The sequence below is a fragment of the Lucilia cuprina genome, chromosome 4, assembly GCF_022045245.1.
Source record: "Lucilia cuprina isolate Lc7/37 chromosome 4, ASM2204524v1, whole genome shotgun sequence".
Taxonomy (NCBI): Eukaryota; Metazoa; Arthropoda; class Insecta; order Diptera; family Calliphoridae; genus Lucilia; species Lucilia cuprina.
Window position 1 is genome coordinate 3,984,442 of NC_060952.1, and position 22,924 is coordinate 4,007,365.

The window sequence follows — 22,924 nt, forward strand, 5'->3', positions numbered from 1 at the left end:
AGACTAGACTATAGACTAGACTATAGACTAGACTATAGACTAGACTATAGACTAGACTATGGACTAGACTATAGACTAGACTATGGACTAGACCATAGACTAGACTATGGACTAGACCATAGACTAGACCGTAGACCAGACTATAGACTCGACTGTATTTTTTAGTATATATGTATATATTCGTTTGGTATATTTTAAAATATGCATCAATTGCATAAATTTTAAACAGAAATTATCAGCATTGCATCATATAGAGACAAATAAATAACATTTATATTTTTCTCACTTCCAGGGAAGATCGCAGTACTATAGCAATTTATCAAAGTTTTGGTTGGTCATTTGGTACAACATTAATGCCTTTGCTCTTCTGGTGGCTACGCGATTGGGAATCATTTATGTGGATAACGACAATACCAACAGCTTTAGTCTTGATATTCTCCACGTAAGTTATTTTTCATACTTTTAAGCATAATTGTCATGTTATTGTTCTAGTAGTTACTATTATCCATTTGCCAGTTTCATTAAGGCAATGAACAGAAAGAAGTATGCAAAAAAAAAAAAGGAAAGAAACAAAAGAAAACGAAGAAATAAAATCAAAAAGAAAAACTAAATTGAGGACGACTATAAAACTTTGAGCTTAAAAAAATGAAAATAACAAAATAAGAAAAACAGAGCTGATGGAATAAAAAAAATCCAGCATATTGTTTGTTTCCCATTTAGTGGAGACGGTTCTTATTCCCACATAAGCATACAACTCATACATACATATATAGATTTAAACAATAAATGCATGCAAGACTACTCTTATACATATACGTACATATGGGAAATGTAACCAAGTGTGTAACTGTGTGTGTGTGTGAATCCCCATCAATTCATTGAAGCATAACGCAATTGCACGATGTCTTGTATATTTGCCTTGTATCTTTTATATTCTCTATAATATAGGAATATATATATCTATAAATGTATGCGCGAGTGTGTACATCCATTTGTGTTCAAATGTTCAATTCATTTGAAATCCAATCAAATTCATTCGATTGTTTTCAATTTCTTTCGATAAAAAACTAAAACAAGAAAAAAAAAATAAGAATCAAACTAAAAAATAAAAACCCGGAACCTTTTTACACAATGTTTTGTTTTATGGTCGAATTGTAGTACGTTACGACCGTACTAACTATAGTTGATACTCAACAATACAAACACATCATACTGCCCGGTAGTTTCTGAATTAATGTAGGTTACTATTTTGGACTTTTTCGAAAATATTTACTTTTGTATTACTTGTCAATCATCACTTATGTATTCCTAAGTAATCAACTAAAAAGTCAGTTAAAATTTGCAAAGCCAAGCTATTGGATAATTATGTTGAAGGTGAATCGAATGTGCTATCTAAGAGTACAATTTAATATCAGTTTGTTCTGAGCCTTACTGGATTCTATACTTACTATACTATGTACAGGTCTCGTCTCCTTTGCTTGACAGTAAGTAAAAGCATGTGTGTCTGTGTGTTTTGTATGTACGTTGTGTTCCACTGGTTTCCGTAATTTTTTATGCTGTTTTTCTCGACAGTAACTTTGTTTCAATTGAATTTCCTTCTTTTTTTTAATACTTTGTTTGTTGTGTTGTTTTATTCATTTTATTTGAATTTTTGCTTTATTTTTTATTATTCTTTACTTGATTTTTATTTTTTATATTCTCGTATGTTAAATGAAAAGATACGTCATTGAATCGCCACGTTGGTTGATTAGCAAGAAGCGCTTTGGTGATGCGATTAGACAATTTAAGAAAATTGCCAAAATCAATGGTCGCCAGTTTGATATGACGGAAAAGGAGTTGGCACAAATTTACTCTGAAACAAAAGAAGAGGCTACCTATGGCATTGCATCGTTGTTCAGTGGTTGGCGTTTGGCTAGAAATACTGCTATAATGGGTTTCAGTTGGTAAGTTGTTGAGTATTTAAGATTTAATTTAAAGATTATTCTAACAATACATGCAAACGATACAATATAACTCAAAGTAAATCAGAAATTTTTTAACGCAGTTTATGTTGCTGTTTTAAACTCTTTGGAGAACGTATACTTGTTTTTTTAATTATAGTAAAAATAATTATTACGTATACGTTAAATATTCACACAATTTATATTTAGAGCAGATCGTAGATATTGTAAAGTAAATAAGTTTAAGCTCGCGATTTTATCGTTATCCAAGAACAATAATAGTTTTTTATTTTTTCTTTATTTCTTTTTGATATAGGTGTGTTGTAGCGGTATCTTACTTTACTTTAGTTCTATTCAGTTCTCGCATGAGCGGAAATCCTTTCTTAAATTTCCTGCTGCAAAGTATAGTTGAGATTCCAGCCTATTTGTTGGGCAAATATTTGGGTAAGTTAATAGGAAAATTTATTATTTATTTTAATTAATTTGGAAAAAAAAAACAAAAATAGTTTTTCACCTTTTTGCTAGCAACAAAAAGGTGTCATTAAAGTTTGTTTCAATGTAAACTTCTTTAAAGAACTCTTTAGTATTTCTTAAGCATTTTTTCCGTGTCATTTTTAACCACATTTTACTGTTTCGTAACTTTAACAAATGTAATTATTTTTTTATATTTTCTTAATTGATGCTACAGGTGATACATTTGGACGCCGTTTTACTAATAGTCTTTCATTTTTTATATCATTTCTAACCTGTTTACCGGTAATATTTTTGGCAACGGGTAAGTGTTTGTCTTCCATTTTCTTAACTTATCTTAATTTTTAATTTATTTAATTTTTTGTTCTTGCAATTTCTAAATTTCAACAAACATTTAACAGAGGAGAAGTACGAATTTGTTGTAGTGGGTTTGGCGGCATTTATTAAGTTTTTAAATGCGATTACATTCTTTACGGCCAGTTTACAGGGCATGGAAATTTATCCCACGTGTATGCGCCAGACTGGCATTGCTCTTGGCACCATTTTGGCGAATGCTATCGGTGTTTTGGCACCGTATCTTGTCTATTTAGGCACCACCGTCGACATCCGCAGTCCCTATTATATTTTGGGTACATTATTCTTTCTTGGCGCCGTCGGTGCTCTCTTCTTACCCGAAACACTGCACAAAAAACTGCCCGACACTATGGAGGAGGCTCGTCAATTTGGCATAAACGATGTAAGTTGTTTTTTTCACACAAATCCAAAAAAACCTCACTAAATAAGTTTATGAATAGATGAATGAATCTATTGAATGTAAAATTATCTATTACGTTTAAAATATTTGTGTGTATGTGTGTACTTCAGTGTAAAAACGTCGTTTAGTTGCTAAATTTACTACATTTTATGTTTTTGTATTATAAATCTTTTTCTTGTTTTATAGAAATTCTTCAGTCTACCCAAGGCGCCAGCAGCCAATGCCAATACAACAGCCTCAAGACAGGCGTCTGATGCTGCTATGGAAAAGCTAAATCAGGCTCAATATGCACCCTAAATTATGTGTATAAAATTTTATGTTTATTTTTTGTTGTTTTGTTGTCGTTGTTCTAAACAACAACATCATCATGATTTTATTTCGCAAGCATGATTTAGCATTTCAGTATTCCGATTTTTCCCCCGTTTTATAATATTTTGCCGTTGATGTCGTTCCTACTAATTAATGTGTAAGATATTTTTTCGGTCGTTTGGTTGGCTAGTTGTTTGTCATTCTTTTGTTGCATATAATAGAACTGGAATAGAATGAGAAGCTGGAGAAGGAGGAGGAGAGCAAGAGTCCTTGTTGTTGTTATTCCATACAATGTGTGATGTACTTTAAGTCGTTTTCTTAAGTTTTTATTACCTAAATGCATAATAATGTTAAATTAGTTTTATATATAAACCAAAAAACAAAAAAATTAAAAAAACTATACGAAAACACAATAATAAAATAATAAAAAAGAAACAAAAAATTGGAATAATCTACTTAATTTGCTTTTATTTATAACGGTGGAAACGATGCAGCAGCATTCAGTTCGTGACTGTGTTGCATTCCATTTTGTCCTTTGTGTTCAGACAAAACAAACTCTTGACATGTTTAAAGTAACATCATACATTCATGTGTCGTTTTTAATTTTATACACCAAAGTTTTATTTACATATCGGCAAAAAGTACATAAATTGTTGTTTTGTTTTAGGGAAATGAATTTTGTTAAATTTTGTCTAAATCACCTACTTAAAGTTCAATGAAGTTACAAATAGGTACATCTCAGATTTTGAAGATTTTTTAATTAATTTTGTTTTAAGTCTGTATAAAATGAATACCGTAGTTTTAGCTTTTTGATGCAAATATTTAAAAATAAAGCTTGGAAAGCATAGTTAGTCGTTGCGAACGTATGATATGGTGTCTAAAAACTGGTTTCAACAGACAGACAGACAGACAGACAGACAGACAGACAGACAGACGGACATGGCTTAATCGACTCCGCTATCTATAAAGATCCAGAATATATATACTTTATAGAGTCGAAAAATTATATTTTAGAAATTACAAACGGAATGACAAACTCACGATGGTGAAGAGTATAGTAAGTTGAATTTTACCCCAATATCAATATATTTAAGCAATTTATTGATGGAAAACAAATTGTCTGAAAGAGGCTTTATATGGGAGTTACGGTCAAATATGGAACTATTGTCATACATTTTGTATATATGATTGTATAAAACAAAGTTGGAAAGCTCCAATTGCATGTGAGCTAGGTGAAATAATAGACCGAGTCAGCCATTTTAAACAGGTTTTGTTCCAATGCTGAACAACACGTAGGTATAGTCCAAATTTTATCCAAATGTCTTGAATGTCTGTACCTTGCATGGATGCTGGCTGGATGCCAACCGGACTTGCCATAATTGACTCAGAAAGTGATTCTTTCGGTATACTTCAAGGTCGGTTGAATAAACATTATCACATAAATATTAGCACAAACGCTAATGTTAATATTTAAAGGAAAGAATGTTGAACTGAAATTATTTTACATCCCTAAAATATGTTATAAATATTAAAAAAATTTATATCGTACAATTTTTGGTATGGATTACTTAACCCTCTGGGACCGATGTGGATATTTTATAACTGTATTATTGACGTTGTGTCTGCTAGGAAGTTTATATTTTTTAAGATTTGTTTTTTGAAATCTACTTAAACTATTTCTGTATATAGTTTAAGGGTTTTATTTATACACTTTTATCAAAGGTTTATAAATCAAATTTTTATACAAAATTTTTTCTATAAACCTTTGATAAATTATTATGAATAAGGCAGTAAGGGACTAGGTTGTTATATATCATAATATTTTTTAACTTCGGTACGACAATTTATATTAAATAATCTATGGGCTATTTTGCATATCTATCCTCTAATCTTTAGATCCATAATCAAGAGGTCAATTGATGAAATACCGTTTGGAAAATTAATTTGTTCTCCTTTAATAGAAGCTACTATAGTTTATTGTGTCCGAGAATAAGATAAAAATTTGAAAAAGTCAAAACCTTGAGATCAAATTCAGAACCAAATTTCTTCATCACATCTGAAATTTGACATTACGTGTTCTTATTTTTTTTTTTAAATTTGCGATGTTATAGCATTTTAAAAAGGGCCAAACATGGTTTTTTTATATTTCAGAACAAGGTTAATCAATTCCTAGCTGTGAAAAAAATCTGAAGTCAGATTTGAATAAATTCTTTAGAAAAGTATACTTTGGTCTCTTAGTTAAAAAATTTTGTCGGCCTGTGTCATTTACATTAATTGTTAAGAATTGTTTATTTAATTCCTTAAAATTTTATTATAACTTTTTTGTATTTATTCTATTTAAACATTTTAAAACAATTAGATTGTTATATATCTAGAAAATACAAGCAAATTGTTATCTTTATTAACATATTTGTTTAAATTTTTTGTTGTATAAAGCTATATATTGTTTCAATACATTGCCCTTCAGATAAAGTTACCACAGGGATTGGAAAGCTTTACAATTATAATTATATAATCAACTTGGAACTTAACAAATAAACTAGAACACGAATGGAAACTATAAAGGGCCAAATAGACTACACAAGCGGCTTGACAAACTTACCAGTATTTTACGTTTGTGCAAGCCTGTTGTATAGTGTATGAGGGTGTTTCGTGTTTGCACAAATGCTTGCGGTTTGTTTGTATTGAATTTTTGTCAATCCGTTTGTATTTTTTTTTTTTTAGAAAATTACCATTTTGTAAGTCCACAAAAACGTAAAAAAATCGTTGATTGTACGAGCAATGTTTGGGTAGTGTGTGTTGGAATGAAAAAGTATGTTTTTCAAGCCGCTTGTTTAGTCTATTTGGCACTTAAGTAATCTTGAAATTATCAATTAGATTTTTAATTGATTTAAAAATATTTAAATATGGCAGCATCTACTCTACAACGTTTTGATGATAATATGATAAACAAATGCAACAAATTAAGCAGATTTAAAATTAAACGTAGAATTTTATAAACTCAACCAAAAATGTAAAATTAATAAATTTATATATAAACAATTAAATATAAATATTAACTATGATAAAAAATTAAATATAATAAAAAAACAAATTAAAATTTAATATTGATCGATTAATACCATTCTAAAGTGCATACTGATTAGTTTGATTTTGGCAGTTACAGATGACAATATCAAATAGACAGCAACGTGTTACTTATAATACTCAAGTGAATAATATAGTTATCGTTAAAATGAATATATTGTATAAGTCTACTCAAATTATGTTAATAAAAAAATAACTTAATATGCTTAAATTAAAGATATTCTTTAATTCACTTATTTCGAATATAAGATCTCATTATTCTAAAGTAACGTTCAAACCCCATTATTAAACAATATGGAAGACAACAACTTTACCAGTAGAAATTGCAACCTTGAAGAAATCGATCCAAGTGCAAGTGATGATCCCTTTCAACACATTATCGCAAAAGCCGGTAATCATGGTCGTTTTCAACGTTTTAACAACATAACATTTATAATGGGTCTAACAATTGCCGCTGCCATAATTTATATGAATATTATTTTAGTTTTAAATACTAGAACTGAACTAGAACTAAACTAGAACTGAACTAGAACTGAACTATAACTGAACTATAACTGAACTATAACTGAACTATAACTGAACTATAACTGAACTATAACTGAACTATAACTGAACTATAACTGAACTATAACTGAACTAGAACTGAACTAGAACTGAACTAGAACTGAACTATAACTGAACTAGAACTGAACTAGAACTGAACTAGAACTGAACTAGAACTGAACTAGAACTGAACTAGAACTGAACTAGAACTGAACTAGAACTGAACTAGAACTGAACTAGAACTGAACTAGAACTGAACTAGAACTGAACTAGAACTGAACTAGAACTGAACTAGAACTGAACTAGAACTGAACTAGAACTGAACTAGAACTGAACTAGAACTGAACTAGAACTGAACTAGAACTGAACTAGAACTGAACTAGAACTGAACTAGAACTGAACTAGAACTGAACTAGAACTGAACTAGAACTGAACTAGAACTGAACTAGAACTGAACTAGAACTGAACTAGAACTGAACTAGAACTGAACTAGAACTGAACTAGAACTGAACTAGAACTGAACTAGAACTGAACTAGAACTGAACTAGAACTGAACTAGAACTGAACTAGAATTGAACTGAATGCCTTATTTTATATTATGCAAAATTGTTTTCTAATTTTGTTTTAGGTTGCAAATATGGCTGGAGTTATGATCAGACTTGCTTTAAAAGCACTATTGGGTCTGTTCTAAGGATATGTATGTAACAAATGGTGGCAACGTGATTGGGAATCGTTTATGTGGATATCAACGATACCAACAGCGTTATTCTCGATATTCTCTAAGTGATTACACATACATAAATGTATTTTCGAAGGAAACAAAGAGAGGATTAAATCAATTTTATATATTAATTATATTATTGGTTATATGTGAAAAACAGTATTTATTTGATGCTTAAAATTTTATTTAAATTAGCAGTACTTTCAAATAATGAATCAAACGGACGTATACTAAATATGGACTAATAAAATTTTATAAATATTACGTATGCGTGCACTACTATTAATGTGTTCTGAATTTACCATTTCGTACTTTACAATAATTTTGTTTAGTTCTGCTATGAGCTGGTAATCCTTATTTAAACTTTCTACTGCAAAGTTTAGCTTAAATGCCAGCTTATTTTATTGGAAAATATATGGGTAAGTTAAAGAAACATTTTTACAATACTTATATTTTAGAACAATAACTTAAAACGGAAGAATTAAAAATAAAATTAAGCAATTTTGCGAATGAGCTATTAATTTTTATAAAATTAATTGTTAATCTGTTATTATTAAACAAAATTTTTTTTATTTCTTTAATTTGAATATTTTTTTTTTTTTTAATTTTATTTTATATTTTTTCTGCTTGATGAAAAAGGTGACAAATTTGGACGCCTTTTTGTATATCGAAATATAATATATTTATTTTAAAATTTCATCTACAGAGGAAAAGCATCAGTTTACTGTAATGTGTTTGGCTTCATTTATTAAGTTCTTAAATGCATTGACATTCTTTACGGCCACGTTACAGGGCATGGAGATATATCCCACCTGTATGCGTCAGACTGGTTGTGCTTTTGGCACTATTTTGGCAAATTCCGCTGGTGTTTTATCACCTTATCTGGTGTATTTAAGTATCACCGTTGACATACGCAGTCCGTATTATTTCTTGAGTATTTTATTTTTTATTGCTGCTGTTATTTGTCTTTTCCTACCCGAGACTTTGCATAAAAAACTGCCTGACACTTTGGAGGAGGCAAAACAGTTTGGTGTAAATGATGTAAGTTTTGTTTTTAATTAAATTATTATCAATATTGAATTTCATAACATATCTATTTTTTATTTGTTTCTAGAAATTTTTTAGTTTACCAAAAGCACCGCAAGGAAATGTTGATTCAATGGGTGAAAGACAAGCTGCAGAACTATCGGTATTTGAGAAGCTAAATCAAGACCAATATGCATCCTAATCTGGGTAGTTTTTGTTGTTTTAAAGGAAGCCGAATGGTGATTTTTTTTAAAAATAGCCTAGTGAGTTAAAATCGCAAATCCCCATATGACAACGTCTTGTTGATACAGCATATATAGCATTTTGGGACACATCTGAAAAAAACCAATTACATAAATAATGGGTATCATTATAAGATTCAATATTACCAAATATAATTGTCTTAATTAAAGTTTTAATTTGACTAATGTTTTGAAAAATTTTATCTAAAAAGTTCCATATTGCTCTCACTCTTTCAAATGATTGTAACATTTCATTTGAAAGTATTAATTTTAAATAAATTCTCTCTGTTTTTGTTTGGCTTCCCTACAAATCAGTTGATTTTATTTTAAGGTGTTACCTGAAGGCCTTTCTAAAACTTTTATTGAGTACTTATAATTTAATGAGTTTATGATTAAATGATAACATAGTCTAAGACATAGTTTGCGATTTTATAATCAGATTGTTAAACAATTAGAAAATACTCAAATATGTTTATCTTTATTAATATGTTCACACTATAGGCAATCTATATTATGTTGTGGTGACAAATTTTATTTAGTCTTAGAGCATTGCCCTACAAACAATGTTGCCAGAAAATTTTTTTTAATTTAAAAACGAATTCTCGTTTTCATAAAGATATTAATCGCTTATTTGCGCACATACAAAATTCCTAAAATAAACCATAAATAACTTTATCAAACATTTTTGACTATGGGTGTAAATCAATTATAGGGGTTTAATTAATTTTGTTTAACATAGTGTTAATACTTTGAAACAAGGTTATGATTTCGAATTATAATTACTGGATTTTTTCTTTGTACTTATAAATTCTTTTTAACAATGTGTTATATAAATATTTTCGAATTAATTAGTCTTTTTGTCTATAAAACTATAAAAGCAGTATAGTTTTTCAGGCGATTTTAAACGACTTATTTATTTCTGTAAATTTTGTAAGAGTTTGTATGTAGTAAGACATCGCCGTATTAAAAAAAAAATGCATAAAAATATAAAATGTCCAGCAATTTACCCCTTTACATGCTAATGAACATTTTTTGATTATGTTTTCAAAATTTTTATTTTATAGTAAGAGTTTAGATTTTAATTTATGTAAAATCTAAACAAAAATTTTAAGCATTCTGCAACGAATTTTTAATTATACTAAAACCGTTCAATCTGGCAACTGTGTTTTTGCAGAAACTTTTATAAATTTTGGCTAAGGCTCTAAAACAGCGATATTATTGACTTAGAGACTAAATAATGTTTAGATTAGATTTAGACGTCAAAGTGAACAAATGAAAAAAATATATTTTTTAATTAAACGGATAAATTATAACGGAAAAAAAGAGTATGTAATTTTTATATTAAAATAATTGAGTACATTAATTGGAATAAATCAAAAGCAATGAATTACTTTTTAAAAATTAAAGCGTTTTAATTGTTTTTTTAACTTTATTCCTGAATATTTTTACTTATTGTTGATAAAAAAGAGATTTTCTATAAGAGGAAGGGCATATCCTTATACATGTTGGTGGAGGAATCTACGTCTACTTCAAAGTTATTTGTGTAGAATTTAATTGTGTTATTAGTGTTTATAAGTGAATGTTGTCCTTCAAGGTATTTTCTGAAGGAAAGCTTTTATGGAGGCTGGGGTCAAATTGAATTGAAATACTCCAAGAATAAAATTGGTTTCTATTGAAACCAATGAAAGAAGTGGAAATATATACATATAATGTTTAAAATTTAATTTTTTTTAATACAAACATTTTAATTACACACATAAATTGTTTTAATTTTTGATTTAAGATCTTATCTATAAAAATTTTGTATGTAACAAAAACAAAATAACAAAAAAGAAAATGCAACGTGTTGTTGCAGCATTTATTCATTTCTCGTGGCTTCAGCAAGCGTACATAAAGACGCATAAACAGACAGACGGATATGGTTTCAGTGACTCGCCTATATAGGTACAAGGTTCTAGAATATATGTTTATGCTTTCTAAGGTTAGAAAATTACTAGAGTGAGGGATTCCAATTGATCGTTTATTATTTTAAATTCTACCATTTTTAATAATGTTTTAATAAAGCAAATACTCCTATAGGAACTGTAAATAAAATATTAATCACACTTTGAAATTTCTTGTTATAGAAAATAATGATAAGAGTCTAAAAAAGATTTTGCAAGAACATCATCAATTTTCCCAAACGGCAATTAAAAATGAAAAATAACGTGTTAAACAGTAAAAATGGTTCTATTGATATTTCAATGGTAGACTCCAGTACAATAGATGATCCATTCCAGCCAATTATCGAGAAGGCTGGTAACCATGGAAGATTTCAATTGATTTTCAATGTAATATTCGTCATGAGTCTGTCAATTATGGGATCCATGATGTATATGAATATAATTTTAGCTTTAAATGTACCCGATCATTGGTGCACAGTGCCGGGTAGAGAGACTACCAATTTTACTCTCAGTGAATGGCAAAAATTGACATTACCCACGTAAGTGTGAAAATAGTTAATTTAAATTCATGAATTGATTGCAATTATAGTTAAAATTTTAAACTTATAAATCAAATATTTTTCTATAGAACAAAAGACAATCGTGGGGCAGAAAAGTATAGCAGTTGTGAAATGTATGATGTCGATTTTACAGAAATTGATGATTGGGAGCATTGGAATTCAACAGCAGCAAATGTAACAGGTTAGTATTTAGACATCAGGTAACTAAAACCTTTTATCTTACACGTTTGCTGTCATTGTTATGGAAAATGTTTGGCATCATTAATATCTGTACGGAAATATATCACTAATTATGTAGTGGCAAAATTTCACTATGTATAAAACTATAAAAAGAACAAATTACTTTTCTTTCAGTTTGTAAAAATGGCTGGACTTATGATCGAACTTGGTTTAAACACACCGTACCAACACGGGAGAATTGGGTTTGCGAAAAGGATTTATATGTGACAAATATATTCGTCGCTGGACGTGTGGCCGAAGTAGTAGGATCTTTTCTGCTTGGTCAAATGGGTGACATGTAAGTTCCATCTAGCACTAAAATTAATATAAATTCAAGTTCATTTTATTTTCTTTTTAAAGACATTTGCATAACAAGGAAATAGTAATTGAAATTCTGCTATTTTATATTTTTTTTTGTTCTCATTAAATATTCTTTTTGTGTCATTTTCTTTTAGTTTTGGTCGTCGTATTGTTTATTACGTTAGTGTGCTATTAAGCTCCTTTGGTAGAATTTCATCAATTTTGACGACATCTCATTATATTTGGTTCTTAATCGTTTCCTGCTTAACATCCTTCTCCATAAATAGTGTATTTCAGTCACCTCATGTAATCGGCATGGAAATATCAAGAGAGTGAGTGTCAATCTTATTCATTATACAATATGTATTTAACTTTTAAAAAGTATAATAAAAATACATAATAATTTAGTTACTGAGAAATCCAATGCCAGTAATTTAATGAATGCCGTTAGGAAGTTTTATAACTCAATATTATCTATTGTACTAGAATGAATACAATGTATTGTTTGATTTATTTGCAACTTCTTGTATCAACAGTTTGGAATATTTATCTACTGCTCACTTTTGTTTCCATTATGATACTGATTTAATAGAATATCTTAGCAAAAACCTTTATTGAAAAGTTAGGCATCAATATTTTTACGTTAACAATAGAATATTCCCAGCAAAATCTTTACTTACCCTGTAAGTAGGCAAGTAATATTGGAGAAAAGTGTAAGTAGTTACTCTTTGGGTGAATAACTACTCATTTTTGTTGGACGATGATCAAAAAATAACTGGTTACAAATCTCATTACCCGTCTTTTCTAATTTAGAAACTAGTTTTACAGTTATTTTTTATGTTGGCTAGTCTATTTTCTCACTCAATGCCCCATTAAAAAGTAATTTTATCTTTAATTTCTTGAAAGAATTTTCAAAATCGACTACTGTTAGAAATAAAACCTAATTCCTTAATGGACATACGCTATAGACAAGTAATGTATGAAATAACTACATTATCTACAATACTCATTACCAAAATTTTAAAATATTTCACTGGGTTAAGTAATTTTTTTAACATGTTAATGACATTGGGGGCAAATTTTTGCCAAAAGCAATATATAATTTTCGAAAAATTTCAATTCGATAACAACATGTAAAAACTAAAAAGTAAGTACTTATATAAAATATTATTTATTAGTCACCACAAGGCCCCTTTTAAGTATCATTTTGAAAAGTATACTGTTGAGTAAGTACAAATCATTTTAATGTTTGGAAGAAAATTTAACAAACAACTTTACAGTATTTTTTACAAACAAAGCATTTATAATTAAATTTTTAAATTTTCAGTGAAGATCGCAGTTTAATAGCAATGTATCATAATTTTGGTTGGTCAGTTGGTATAACAATGGTACCTCTGCTTTTTTGGTGGCTACGTGACTGGGAATCGTTTATGTGGATATCGTCGGTACCAGCATTATTTTTCTTATTAATATACAAGTAAGTTGTTAAAAACACAATTTTTTGATTTTAAGATTTTCTAATTAAATAGTCCTGACTATTATATCCCAAAGACTTTCTCAGCATTTTTAATTATTTACCTTTCGTTTTCTTTTCATAACAAGATATGCCATTGAGTCTCCACGTTGGCTGATTAGCAAGAAACGTTTTGGTGATGCTATTACACAATTGAAAAAAATTGCTAAGGTCAATGGACGCCAGTTTGATATGACGGAAAAAGATTTGGCTCAAATTTACTGCGAAATCAATCAAGAGGCTACTTATGGTTTTGCATCAATGTTCAGTGGCTGGCGTTTGGCTAAAAATACTTTGATTTTGGGTTTCTCTCGGTAAGTTTACTTTTTCCTAGTAAAACAAGGAAAGTATATTATTAAAAACATACAACAGCAGAAATGTTAAAAATAAACCCTTGCTAAACTTTTCCTCAAGTTTCAACTATGATTTTTGTCCCGAATAACAGCTTTCATTTTAAATTATTTTCACAATAAGCGTATAAGTAATATTAAAAAATGCAACATTATAAATATTACGTATACGCGTTACAGCTGTAAAATTAGAGAAAAATAATGTTAATAAGAAAAGTGATATATTAATGCTAAGAAGTAATAAATTAATATTTTTTTTTCGTTTTTCTTCCTCCAAAAACAGCTGCGTTGTTGGTATTTCCTACTTTACTATAGTGTTGTTCAGTACAGCCATAAGTGGTAATCCCTTCCTAAATTTTCTTTTACAAAGTGTAGCAGAAATACCCGCCTACTTTATGGGCAGATATTTAGGTAAGTTAGACATTACATAAGAAACAGTTTGTTATACCAAAAAATAAAACAATTAAACATTTAAAATGGATCTCCCTTTTAGGTGATAAATTTGGACGTCGTTTTACTAATAGTTTTTCAGCCTTTATATCATGCCTTACTTGTGTATTGATTATAATATTGGCAGTAGGTAAGTTTAGCACTAGCATTCCTGTAATCAAAAGGTTTTAATATATTTTCTATTGCTAGAGAAAAAATATGAATTCATAGTCATGGGTTTGGCTTCGTTTGTCAAATTCTTAAATGCAGTATCCTACTTTACGGCTAGCTTGCAGGGTATGGAAATTTATCCCACTTGCATGCGCCAAACTGGATGTGCATTTGGTACTATTTTGGGTAATTCTGCTGGTACTTTGGCTCCATATCTTGTGTATTTAAGTACCACTGTTGACATACGCTGCCCCTATTATATTTTAGCTACATTATTCTTAATTAGTTCAGTCGGTACTCTTTTCTTGCCCGAAACATTGCATAAAAAATTACCTGACACTATGGAGGAAGCGAGGCAATTTGGTGTAAATGATGTAAGTTGTTTTTTTAAGGAAAAAGTCAGAATATTAATATTAAATGCCATAATATTCACTTAAATTTTTTTAAAAGAAATTCTTCAGTCTACCTAAGGCGCCTGCAGCCAATCATAATTTAACAGACAAAAAGAGTTCGATTGATATTACTGCACTGGAAAAGCTAAATCAGGATCAATATGCCCCCTAAACGGATTTTAATAAAAGGTCTCTTCAAAGACGTCTCCTTTATCAATGTTTTAATTTTAAATATTGTATAAAATTTACACCCAATATTAAGATCAGTTTATTAATTTGATTATTAAACACAAAATGCTATTTGTTAAAAAAACGTAGCAGAATTTACATCTTGCTTATCCACCAAAAACCGATTTTTTGATTGAAAACATAAAAGTCCATGTATCTTGAAAACTAAAAGAGATGAAAGCAAAACAATGATAATCTGTTGTCACTTTTATTTCTACCCAATAACCAGTGAAAACGTACAAGTCCATTTATCTTGGAAACAAGAAGTAATAAAACCAAAATAATGATAATCTATGATAACTTCTATATTAAACCAAAAATCGATTTTTTAATGAAAACATGGAAGTCCATTCATCTTGGAAACTAGAAGAGATAGAGCCAAAACAATGATAATCTGTGATCACTTCTATTTCATGCGAAAAATCGATTTTTTTGAGTGAAAACAACTCTAATCTGTGATATTTTCTATTTCCAACCAAAAGCTGATTTTTTGATAAAAACATAAAAGTCCATTTATCTTGCAAACTAAAAGAGATAGAGCCAAAACAATGATAATCTGTGATCACTTCTATTTCGTGCCAAAAATCGATTTTTTTGAGTGAAAACATAAAAATCCATTTATCTTGGAAACTAGAAGAGATAGAGCCAAAACAATGATAATCTGTGATTACTTCTATTTCAAGCCAAAAATCGATTTTTTGAGTGAAAACATAAAAGGCCATTTATCTTGGAAACTAGAAGAGATAGAGCCAAAACAATGATAATCTGTGATCACTTCTATTTCATGCCAAAAATCGATTTTTTGAGAGAAGAGATAGAGCCAAAACAACGATAATCTGTGATTACTTTATTTCATGCCAAAAATCAATTTTTTGTGTGAAAACTTAAAAGTCCTTTTATCTTGGAAACAAGAAGAGATAGCGCCAAAACAATGATAACCTGTGATCACTTCTTTTTCAAGCCAAAAATTGATTTTTTGAGTGAAAACTTAAAAGTCCATTTATCTTGGAAACTAGAAGAGATGGAGACAAAACAATGATAATCTGTGATCACTTCTATTTCATGCCAAAAATCGATTTTTCGAGTGAAAACATAAAAGTCCATTTATCTTGGAAACTAGAAGAGATAGAGCCAACACAACGATAATCTGTGATCACTTTCATTTCATGCCAAAAATCGATTTTTTGTGTGAAAACATAAAAGTCCATTTATTTTGGAAACTAGAAGAGATAGAGTCAAAAAAATGATAATATCTGATCACTTCTATTTCATGCTAAAAATCGATTTTTTGAGTGAAAACATAAAAGTCCATTTATCTTGGAAACTAGAAGAGATAGAGCCAAAACAACGTAGTCTGTGATCACTTTTATTTCATGCCAAAAATTGATTTTTTGTGTAAAAACTTAAAAGTCCATTTGTTTTGGAAACAAGAAGAGATAGAGTCAAAACAATGATAATCTGTGATCATATCTACTTCCCACCAAAAGTTGATTTTTTGAGTAAAAACATAAAAGTCCTTTTATCTTGGAAACTAGAATAGATAAGGCCAAAACAATGGTAATCTGTTATCACTTCTATTTCATGACAAAAATCGATTTTTTGTGTGAAAACTTAAAAGTCCATTTATTTTGGAAGCTAGAAGAGATAGAGTCAAAACAACGATAATCTGTGATCACTTTTATTTCATGCCAAAAATCCATTTTTTGTGTGAAAACTTAAAAGTCCATTTGTTTTGGAAACAAGAAGAGATAGAGTCAAAACAACGATAATTTGTGATCACTTCTATTTCATGTCAAAAATCGATTTTTTGAGTGAAAACATAAAAGTCCATTTATCTTGGAAACTAGAAGAGATAGAGCCAAAACAATGATAATCTCTGATCAGTTCTATTTCATGCCAAAAATCGATTTTTTGAGAGAAAACATAAAAGTCCATTTATCTTGGAAACTAGAAGAGATAGAGCTAAAACAACGATAATCTGTGATCACTTCTATTTCCCAGCAAAAGTTGATTTTTTGAGTAAACACATAAAAGTCCATTTATCTTGGAAACTAGAAGGGATAGAGCCAAAACAATGATAATCTGTGATCACTTTTATTTCCCACCAAAAGTTGATTTTTTGTGTGAAAACTTAAAAGTCCATTTATCTTGGAAACTAGAAGAGATAGAGCCAAAACAATGATAATCTGTGATCACTTCTATTTCATGCCAAAAATCGATTTTTTGTGTGAAAACTTAAAAGTCCATTTATTTTGGAAACTAGAAGAGATAGAGTCAAAACAATGATAATATCTGATCACTTCTATTTCATGCTAAAAATCGATTTTTTGAGTGAAAACATAAAAGTCCATTTATCTTGGAAACTAGAAGAGATAGAGCCAAAACAATGATAATCTGTGATCACTTCTATTTCATGCCAAAAATCGATTTTTTGTGTGAAAACTTAAAAGTCCATTTATTTTGGAAACTAGAAGATATAGAGCCAACACAACGATAATCTGTGATCACTTTCATTTCATGCCAAAAATCGATTTTTTGAGTGAAAACATAAAAGTCCGTTTTTCTTGGAAACTAGTAGAGATAGAGCCAAAACAATGATAATCTGTGATCACTTCTGTTTCATGCCAAAAATCGATTTTTTGTGTGAAAGCTTAAAAGTCTATTTATTTTGTAAACTATAAGAGATAGAGTCAGAACAATGATAATCTGTGATCACTTCTATTCCATGCTAAAAATCGATTTTTTGAGTGAAAACATAAAAGTCCATTTATCTTGGAAACTAGAAGAGACAGAGCCAAAACAACGATAATCTGTGATCACTTATATTTCCCACCAAAAGTTGATTTTTTGAGTAAAAACATAAAAGTCCATTTATCTTGGAAACTAGAAGAGATAGAGCCAAAACAATGATAATCTGTGATCACTTCTGTTTCATGCCAAAAATCGATTTTTTGTGTGAAAACATAAAAGTCCATTTATCTTGGAAACTAGAAGAGATAGAGCCAAAACAACGATAATCTGTGATCACTTTTATTTCATGCCAAAAATCGATTTTTTGTGTGAAAACTTAAAAGTCCATTTGTTTTGAAAATAAGGAGAGATAGAGTCAAAACAATGATAATCTGTGATCATTTCCATTTCCCACCAAAAGTTGATTTTTTGAGTAAAAACATAAAAGTCCATTTATCTTGGAAACTAGAAGAGATAGAGTCAAAACAATGATAATCTCTGATCACTTCTATTTCATTCCAAAAATCGATTTTTTGAGTGAAAACTTAAAAGTCCATTTATTTTGGAAACTAGAAGAGATAGAGCTAAAACAACGATAATCTGTGATCACTTCTATTTCCCAGCAAAAGTTGATTTTTTGAGTAAACACATAAAAGTCCATTTATCTTGGAAACTAGAAGGGATAGAGCCAAAACAATGATAATCTGTGATCACTTATATTTCCCACCAAAAGTTGATTTTTTGAGTAAAAACATAAAAGTCCATTTATCTTGGAAACTAGAAGAGATAGAGCCAAAACAATAATAATCTGTGTTCACTTCTATGTCATGCCAAAAATCGATTTTTTGAGTGAAAACATAAAAGTCCATTTATCTTGGAAACTAGAAGAGATAGAGCCAAAACAACGATAATCTGTGATCACTTTTATTTCATGCCAAAAATCGATTTTTTGTGTGAAAACTTAAAAGTCCATTTGTTTTGGAAACAAGGAGAGATAAAGTCAAAACAATGATAATCTGTGATCATTTCCATTTCCCACCAAAAGGTGATTTTTTGAGTAAAAACATAAAAGTCCATTTATCTTGGAAACTAGAAGAGATAGAGCCAAAACAATGATAATCTGTGATCACTTCTATTTCATGCCAAAAATCGATTTTTTGTGTGAAAACATAAAAGTCCATTTATCTTTGAAACTAGAAGAGATAGAGTCAAAACAATGATAATATCTGATCACTTCTATTTCATGCCAAAAATCGATTTTTTGTGAGAAACCATAAAAGTCCATTTATCTTGGAAACTAGAAGAGATAGAGTCAAAACAATGATAATATCTAATCACTTCTATTTCATGCTAAAAATCGATTTTTTGAGTGAAAACATAAAAGTCCATTTATCTTGGAAACTAGAAGAGATAGAGCGAAAACAATGATAATCTGTGATCACTTCTATTTCGTGCCAAAAATCGATTTTTTTAGTGAAAACATAAAAGTCCATTTATTTAGGAAACTAGAAGAGAGAGAGGCACAACAATGATAATCTGTGATCACTTCTATTTCATGCCAAAAATCGATTTTTTGTGTGAAAACTTAAAAGTCCATTTATCTTGGAAACTAGAAGAGATAGAGCCAAAACAATGATAATCTGTGATCACTTCTATTTCATGCCAAAAATCGATTTTTTGTGTGAAAACTTTAAAGTCCATTTATCTTGGAAACTAGAAGAGATAGAGCCAAAACAATGATAATCTGTGATCACTTCTATTTCATGCCAAAAATCGATTTTTTGAGTGAAAACATAAAAGTTCATTTATCTTGGAAACTAGAAGAGTTAGAGTCAAAACAATGATAATCTCTGATCACTTCTATTTCATGCCAAAAATCGATTTTTTGAGTAAAAACATAAAAGTCCATTTATCTTGGAAACTAGAAGAGATAGAGCCAAAACAATGATAATCTGTGATCACTTCTATTTCAAGCCAAAAATCGATTTTTTTGAGTGAAAACATAAAAGTCCATTTATCTTGGAAACTAGAAGAGATAGAGCCAAAACAATGATAATCTGTGATCACTTCTATTTCATGCCAAAAATCGATTTTTTATGAAAACTTAAAAGTCCATTTATTTTTCGTGTGATAACTTAAAAGTCCATTTATTTTGGAAACTAGCAGAGATAGAGCCAAAACAATGATAATATGTGATCACTTCTATTTCATGCGAAAAATCGATTTTTTTTAGTGAAAACATAAAAGTCCATTTATCTTGGAAACTAGAAGAGATAGAGCCAAAACAATGATAATCTGTGATCAAAAATCGATTTTTTGTGTGAAAACATAAAAGTCCATTTATTTTGGAAACTAGAAGAGATAGAGTCAAAACAATGATAATCTGTGATCACTTCCGTTTCATGCCAAAAATTGATTTCTTGAGTGAAAACATAAAAGTCCATTTATCTTGGAAACAAGAAGAGATAGATCCAAAACAATGATAATCTGTGATCACTTCTATTTCATGCCAAAAATCGATTTTTTATGAAAACTTAAAAGTCCATTTATTTTGGAAACTAGAAAAGATAGAGTCAAAACAATGATAATCTGTGATCACTTCTATTTCATGCTAAAAATCGATTTCTTGAGTGAAAACATAAAAGTCCATTTATCTTGGAAACTAGAAGCGATAGAGCCATAACAACGATAATATGTGATCACTTCTATTTCATGCTAAAAATCGATTTTTTTAGTAAAAACATAAAAGTCCATTTATCTCGGAAACAAGAAGAGATAGATCCAAAACAATTATAATCTGTGATCACTTCTATTTCATGCCAAACATCGATTTGTTGTGTGAAAACTTAAAAGTTTATTTTTCTTGGAAACTAGAAGAGTAGAGCCAAAACAATGATAATCTGTGATCACTTCTATTTCAAGCAAAAAATCGATTTTTTGAGTGAAAACATAAAAGTCCATTTATCTTGGAAACTAGAAGAGATAGAGCGAAAACAATTATAATCTGTGATCACTTCTATTTCAAGCAAAAAATCGATTTTTTGAGTGAAAACATAAAAGTCCATTTATCTTGGAAACTAGAAGAGATAGATCCAAAACAATGATAATCTGTGATCACTTCTATTTTATGCCAAAAATCGATTTTTGGAGTGAAAACATAAAAGTCCATTTATCTAGGAAACTCGTAGAGATAGAGCCAAAACAACGATAATCTGTGACCACTTCTATTTCATGCCAAAAATCGATTTTTTGATTAAGTCCATTTATCTTGGAAACAAGAAGAGATAGATCCAAAACAATTATAATCTGTGATCACTTCTATTTCATGCCAAAAATAGATTTTTTGTGTGAAAACTTAAAAGTTTATTTTTCTATTTCATGCGAAAAATCGATTTTTTGAGTGAAAACATAAAAGTCCATTTATCTTGGAAACTAGAAGAGATAGAGCCAAAACAATGATAATCTTCTATTTCACTTCTATTTCAACCCAAAACTCGATTTTTTGAGTGAAAACTTTAAAGTCCATTTATCTTGGAAACTTCTATTTCAACCCAAAAAACGATTTTTTGAGTGAAAACATAAAAGTCCATTTATCTTGGAAACTAGAAGAGATAGATCCAAAACAATGATAATCTGTGATCACTTCTATTTTATGCCAAAAATCGATTTTTTGAGTGAAAACATAAAAGTCCATTTATCTCGGAAACTAGAAGAGATAGAGCCAAAACAATGATAATCTGTGATCCCTTCTATTTCATGCCAAAAATCGATTTTTTGAGTGAAAAAAAAGTGATAGATGTTATTCTCTTATTAATGATTTTAATTCCTCTGGCTTTTATAGTACCCAAAGTGTTGACACCCAATTGGAAATATTTAATAATATCGTTGGTAGTTGTTTCGAAGAAAGTGTTCCTCTTAAAAAATCTGTCACTTGTTCAAATCATAAATGGATGGAAACTAGTGATGTTAAAATAGCTAAAATAAACAGAGATTTGGCCTGGAGAGCATATTGTGAATCTAATTCAGTTATGAATCGTAAGATTTACTGTAAATACCGTAATAAATTAAAGTCAGTTATAAGGCGTTCACGAAGGATATATGCTGCACGTTATTTTGAAAATTGTACGCAATCACAATTTTGGAAAAGGTTAAGGTTTGAAGGTGCATTGGGTGATGATAATACTGAAAATATTATTAATATCGAAGAGTTTAACCAACAATCGATACTTCCCCCCATTAATCAACCTAATAACAATATTTTTTCACTAAATACTATTGGAGGATTTACCTTTAGAAATGTCAATGTTTCAGAAGTGTTTGATGCAATGACATATATAAAAAGCAATTCAACTGGACTCTATTTCCCACAAAATCGATTTTTTGAGTGAAAACATAAAAGTCCATTTTTCTTGGAAACTAGAAGAGATAGAGCCAAAACAATGATAATCTGTGATCACTTCTAATTCTTACCAAAAATCGATTTTTTGAGTGAAAACATAAAAGTCCATTTTTACTAGAAACTAGATCACCTGTGATCACTTCTAATCCCACTAAAATCTGTTTTTAAGTGAAAACATAAAAGTCCATTTATTGGAGACTAGAAGAGATAGAGCCAAAACAATGATAATCTGTGATCACTTCTATTTCCCACAAAAATCAGTTTTTGAGTGAAAACATAAAAGTCCATTTATCTTGGAAACTAGAAGAGATAGAGCCAAAACAATGATAATCTGTGATCACTTCTATTCACACCAATAATCAGTTTTGAGTGAAAACATAAAAGTCCATTTATCTTGGAAACTAGAAGAGATAGAGCCAAAACAATGATAATCTGTGATCACTTCTATTTCCCACCAAAAATCAGTTTTTGAGTGAAAACATAAAAGTCCATTTATCTTGGAAACTAGAAGAGATAGAGCCAAAACAATGATAATCTGTGATCACTTCTATTTCTTACCAAATCGATTTTTGAGTGAAAACATAAAAGTCCATTTAT

General features: G+C 29.4%; 3 protein-coding genes across 4 annotated transcripts in view; all 3 read left to right on the forward strand.

Moving 5' to 3' along the window:
* Positions 1-3,913, forward strand: part of LOC111690837 (carcinine transporter) — a 22,105-nt gene extending 18,192 nt beyond the window's left edge. For both annotated transcript variants that reach the window (XM_046950108.1, XM_023453409.2), the window contains exons 6-11: positions 293-442; positions 1,719-1,943; positions 2,257-2,384; positions 2,629-2,715; positions 2,813-3,147; positions 3,352-3,913. In XM_046950108.1, the coding sequence (XP_046806064.1) occupies positions 293-442; positions 1,719-1,943; positions 2,257-2,384; positions 2,629-2,715; positions 2,813-3,147; positions 3,352-3,462 (1,036 nt within the window). In that variant the 3' untranslated portion in view covers positions 3,463-3,913. The remainder of the gene's footprint in view (positions 1-292; positions 443-1,718; positions 1,944-2,256; positions 2,385-2,628; positions 2,716-2,812; positions 3,148-3,351) is intronic.
* A 4,423-nt stretch (positions 3,914-8,336) lies between these two features.
* Positions 8,337-9,053, forward strand: LOC124419628 (solute carrier family 22 member 21-like). Its single transcript, XM_046949830.1, has 2 exons — positions 8,337-8,875; positions 8,940-9,053. The coding sequence occupies exons 1-2, from the start codon at positions 8,555-8,557 to the stop codon at positions 9,051-9,053; spliced, it is 435 nt and encodes a 144-aa protein (XP_046805786.1). The 5' UTR covers positions 8,337-8,554.
* A 2,203-nt stretch (positions 9,054-11,256) lies between these two features.
* On the forward strand, positions 11,257-15,218 carry LOC111690843 (carcinine transporter-like). Its single transcript, XM_023453416.2, has 10 exons — positions 11,257-11,575; positions 11,665-11,777; positions 11,951-12,113; positions 12,271-12,447; positions 13,443-13,592; positions 13,718-13,942; positions 14,262-14,389; positions 14,472-14,558; positions 14,618-14,952; positions 15,029-15,218. The coding sequence occupies exons 1-10, from the start codon at positions 11,289-11,291 to the stop codon at positions 15,140-15,142; spliced, it is 1,779 nt and encodes a 592-aa protein (XP_023309184.2). The 5' UTR covers positions 11,257-11,288; the 3' UTR covers positions 15,143-15,218.
* Positions 15,219-22,924: the final 7,706 nt, after the last annotated feature.

Excerpts from the sequence above, each read along its gene's own strand:
- LOC111690843 (XM_023453416.2), top strand. The coding sequence starts at position 11,289 with ATGAAAAATAACGTGTTAAACAGTAAAAATGGTTCTATTGATATTTCA. Across the intron at positions 13,593-13,717 it reads TTTTTCTTATTAATATACAA|ATATGCCATTGAGTCTCCAC; the intron begins GTAAGTTGTTAA and ends TTTCATAACAAG. Across the intron at positions 13,943-14,261 it reads TTGATTTTGGGTTTCTCTCG|CTGCGTTGTTGGTATTTCCT; the intron begins GTAAGTTTACTT and ends CTCCAAAAACAG.
- LOC124419628 (XM_046949830.1), top strand. The coding sequence starts at position 8,555 with ATGTGTTTGGCTTCATTTATTAAGTTCTTAAATGCATTGACATTCTTT. Across the intron at positions 8,876-8,939 it reads GTGTAAATGATGTAAGTTTT|AAATTTTTTAGTTTACCAAA; the intron begins GTTTTTAATTAA and ends ATTTGTTTCTAG.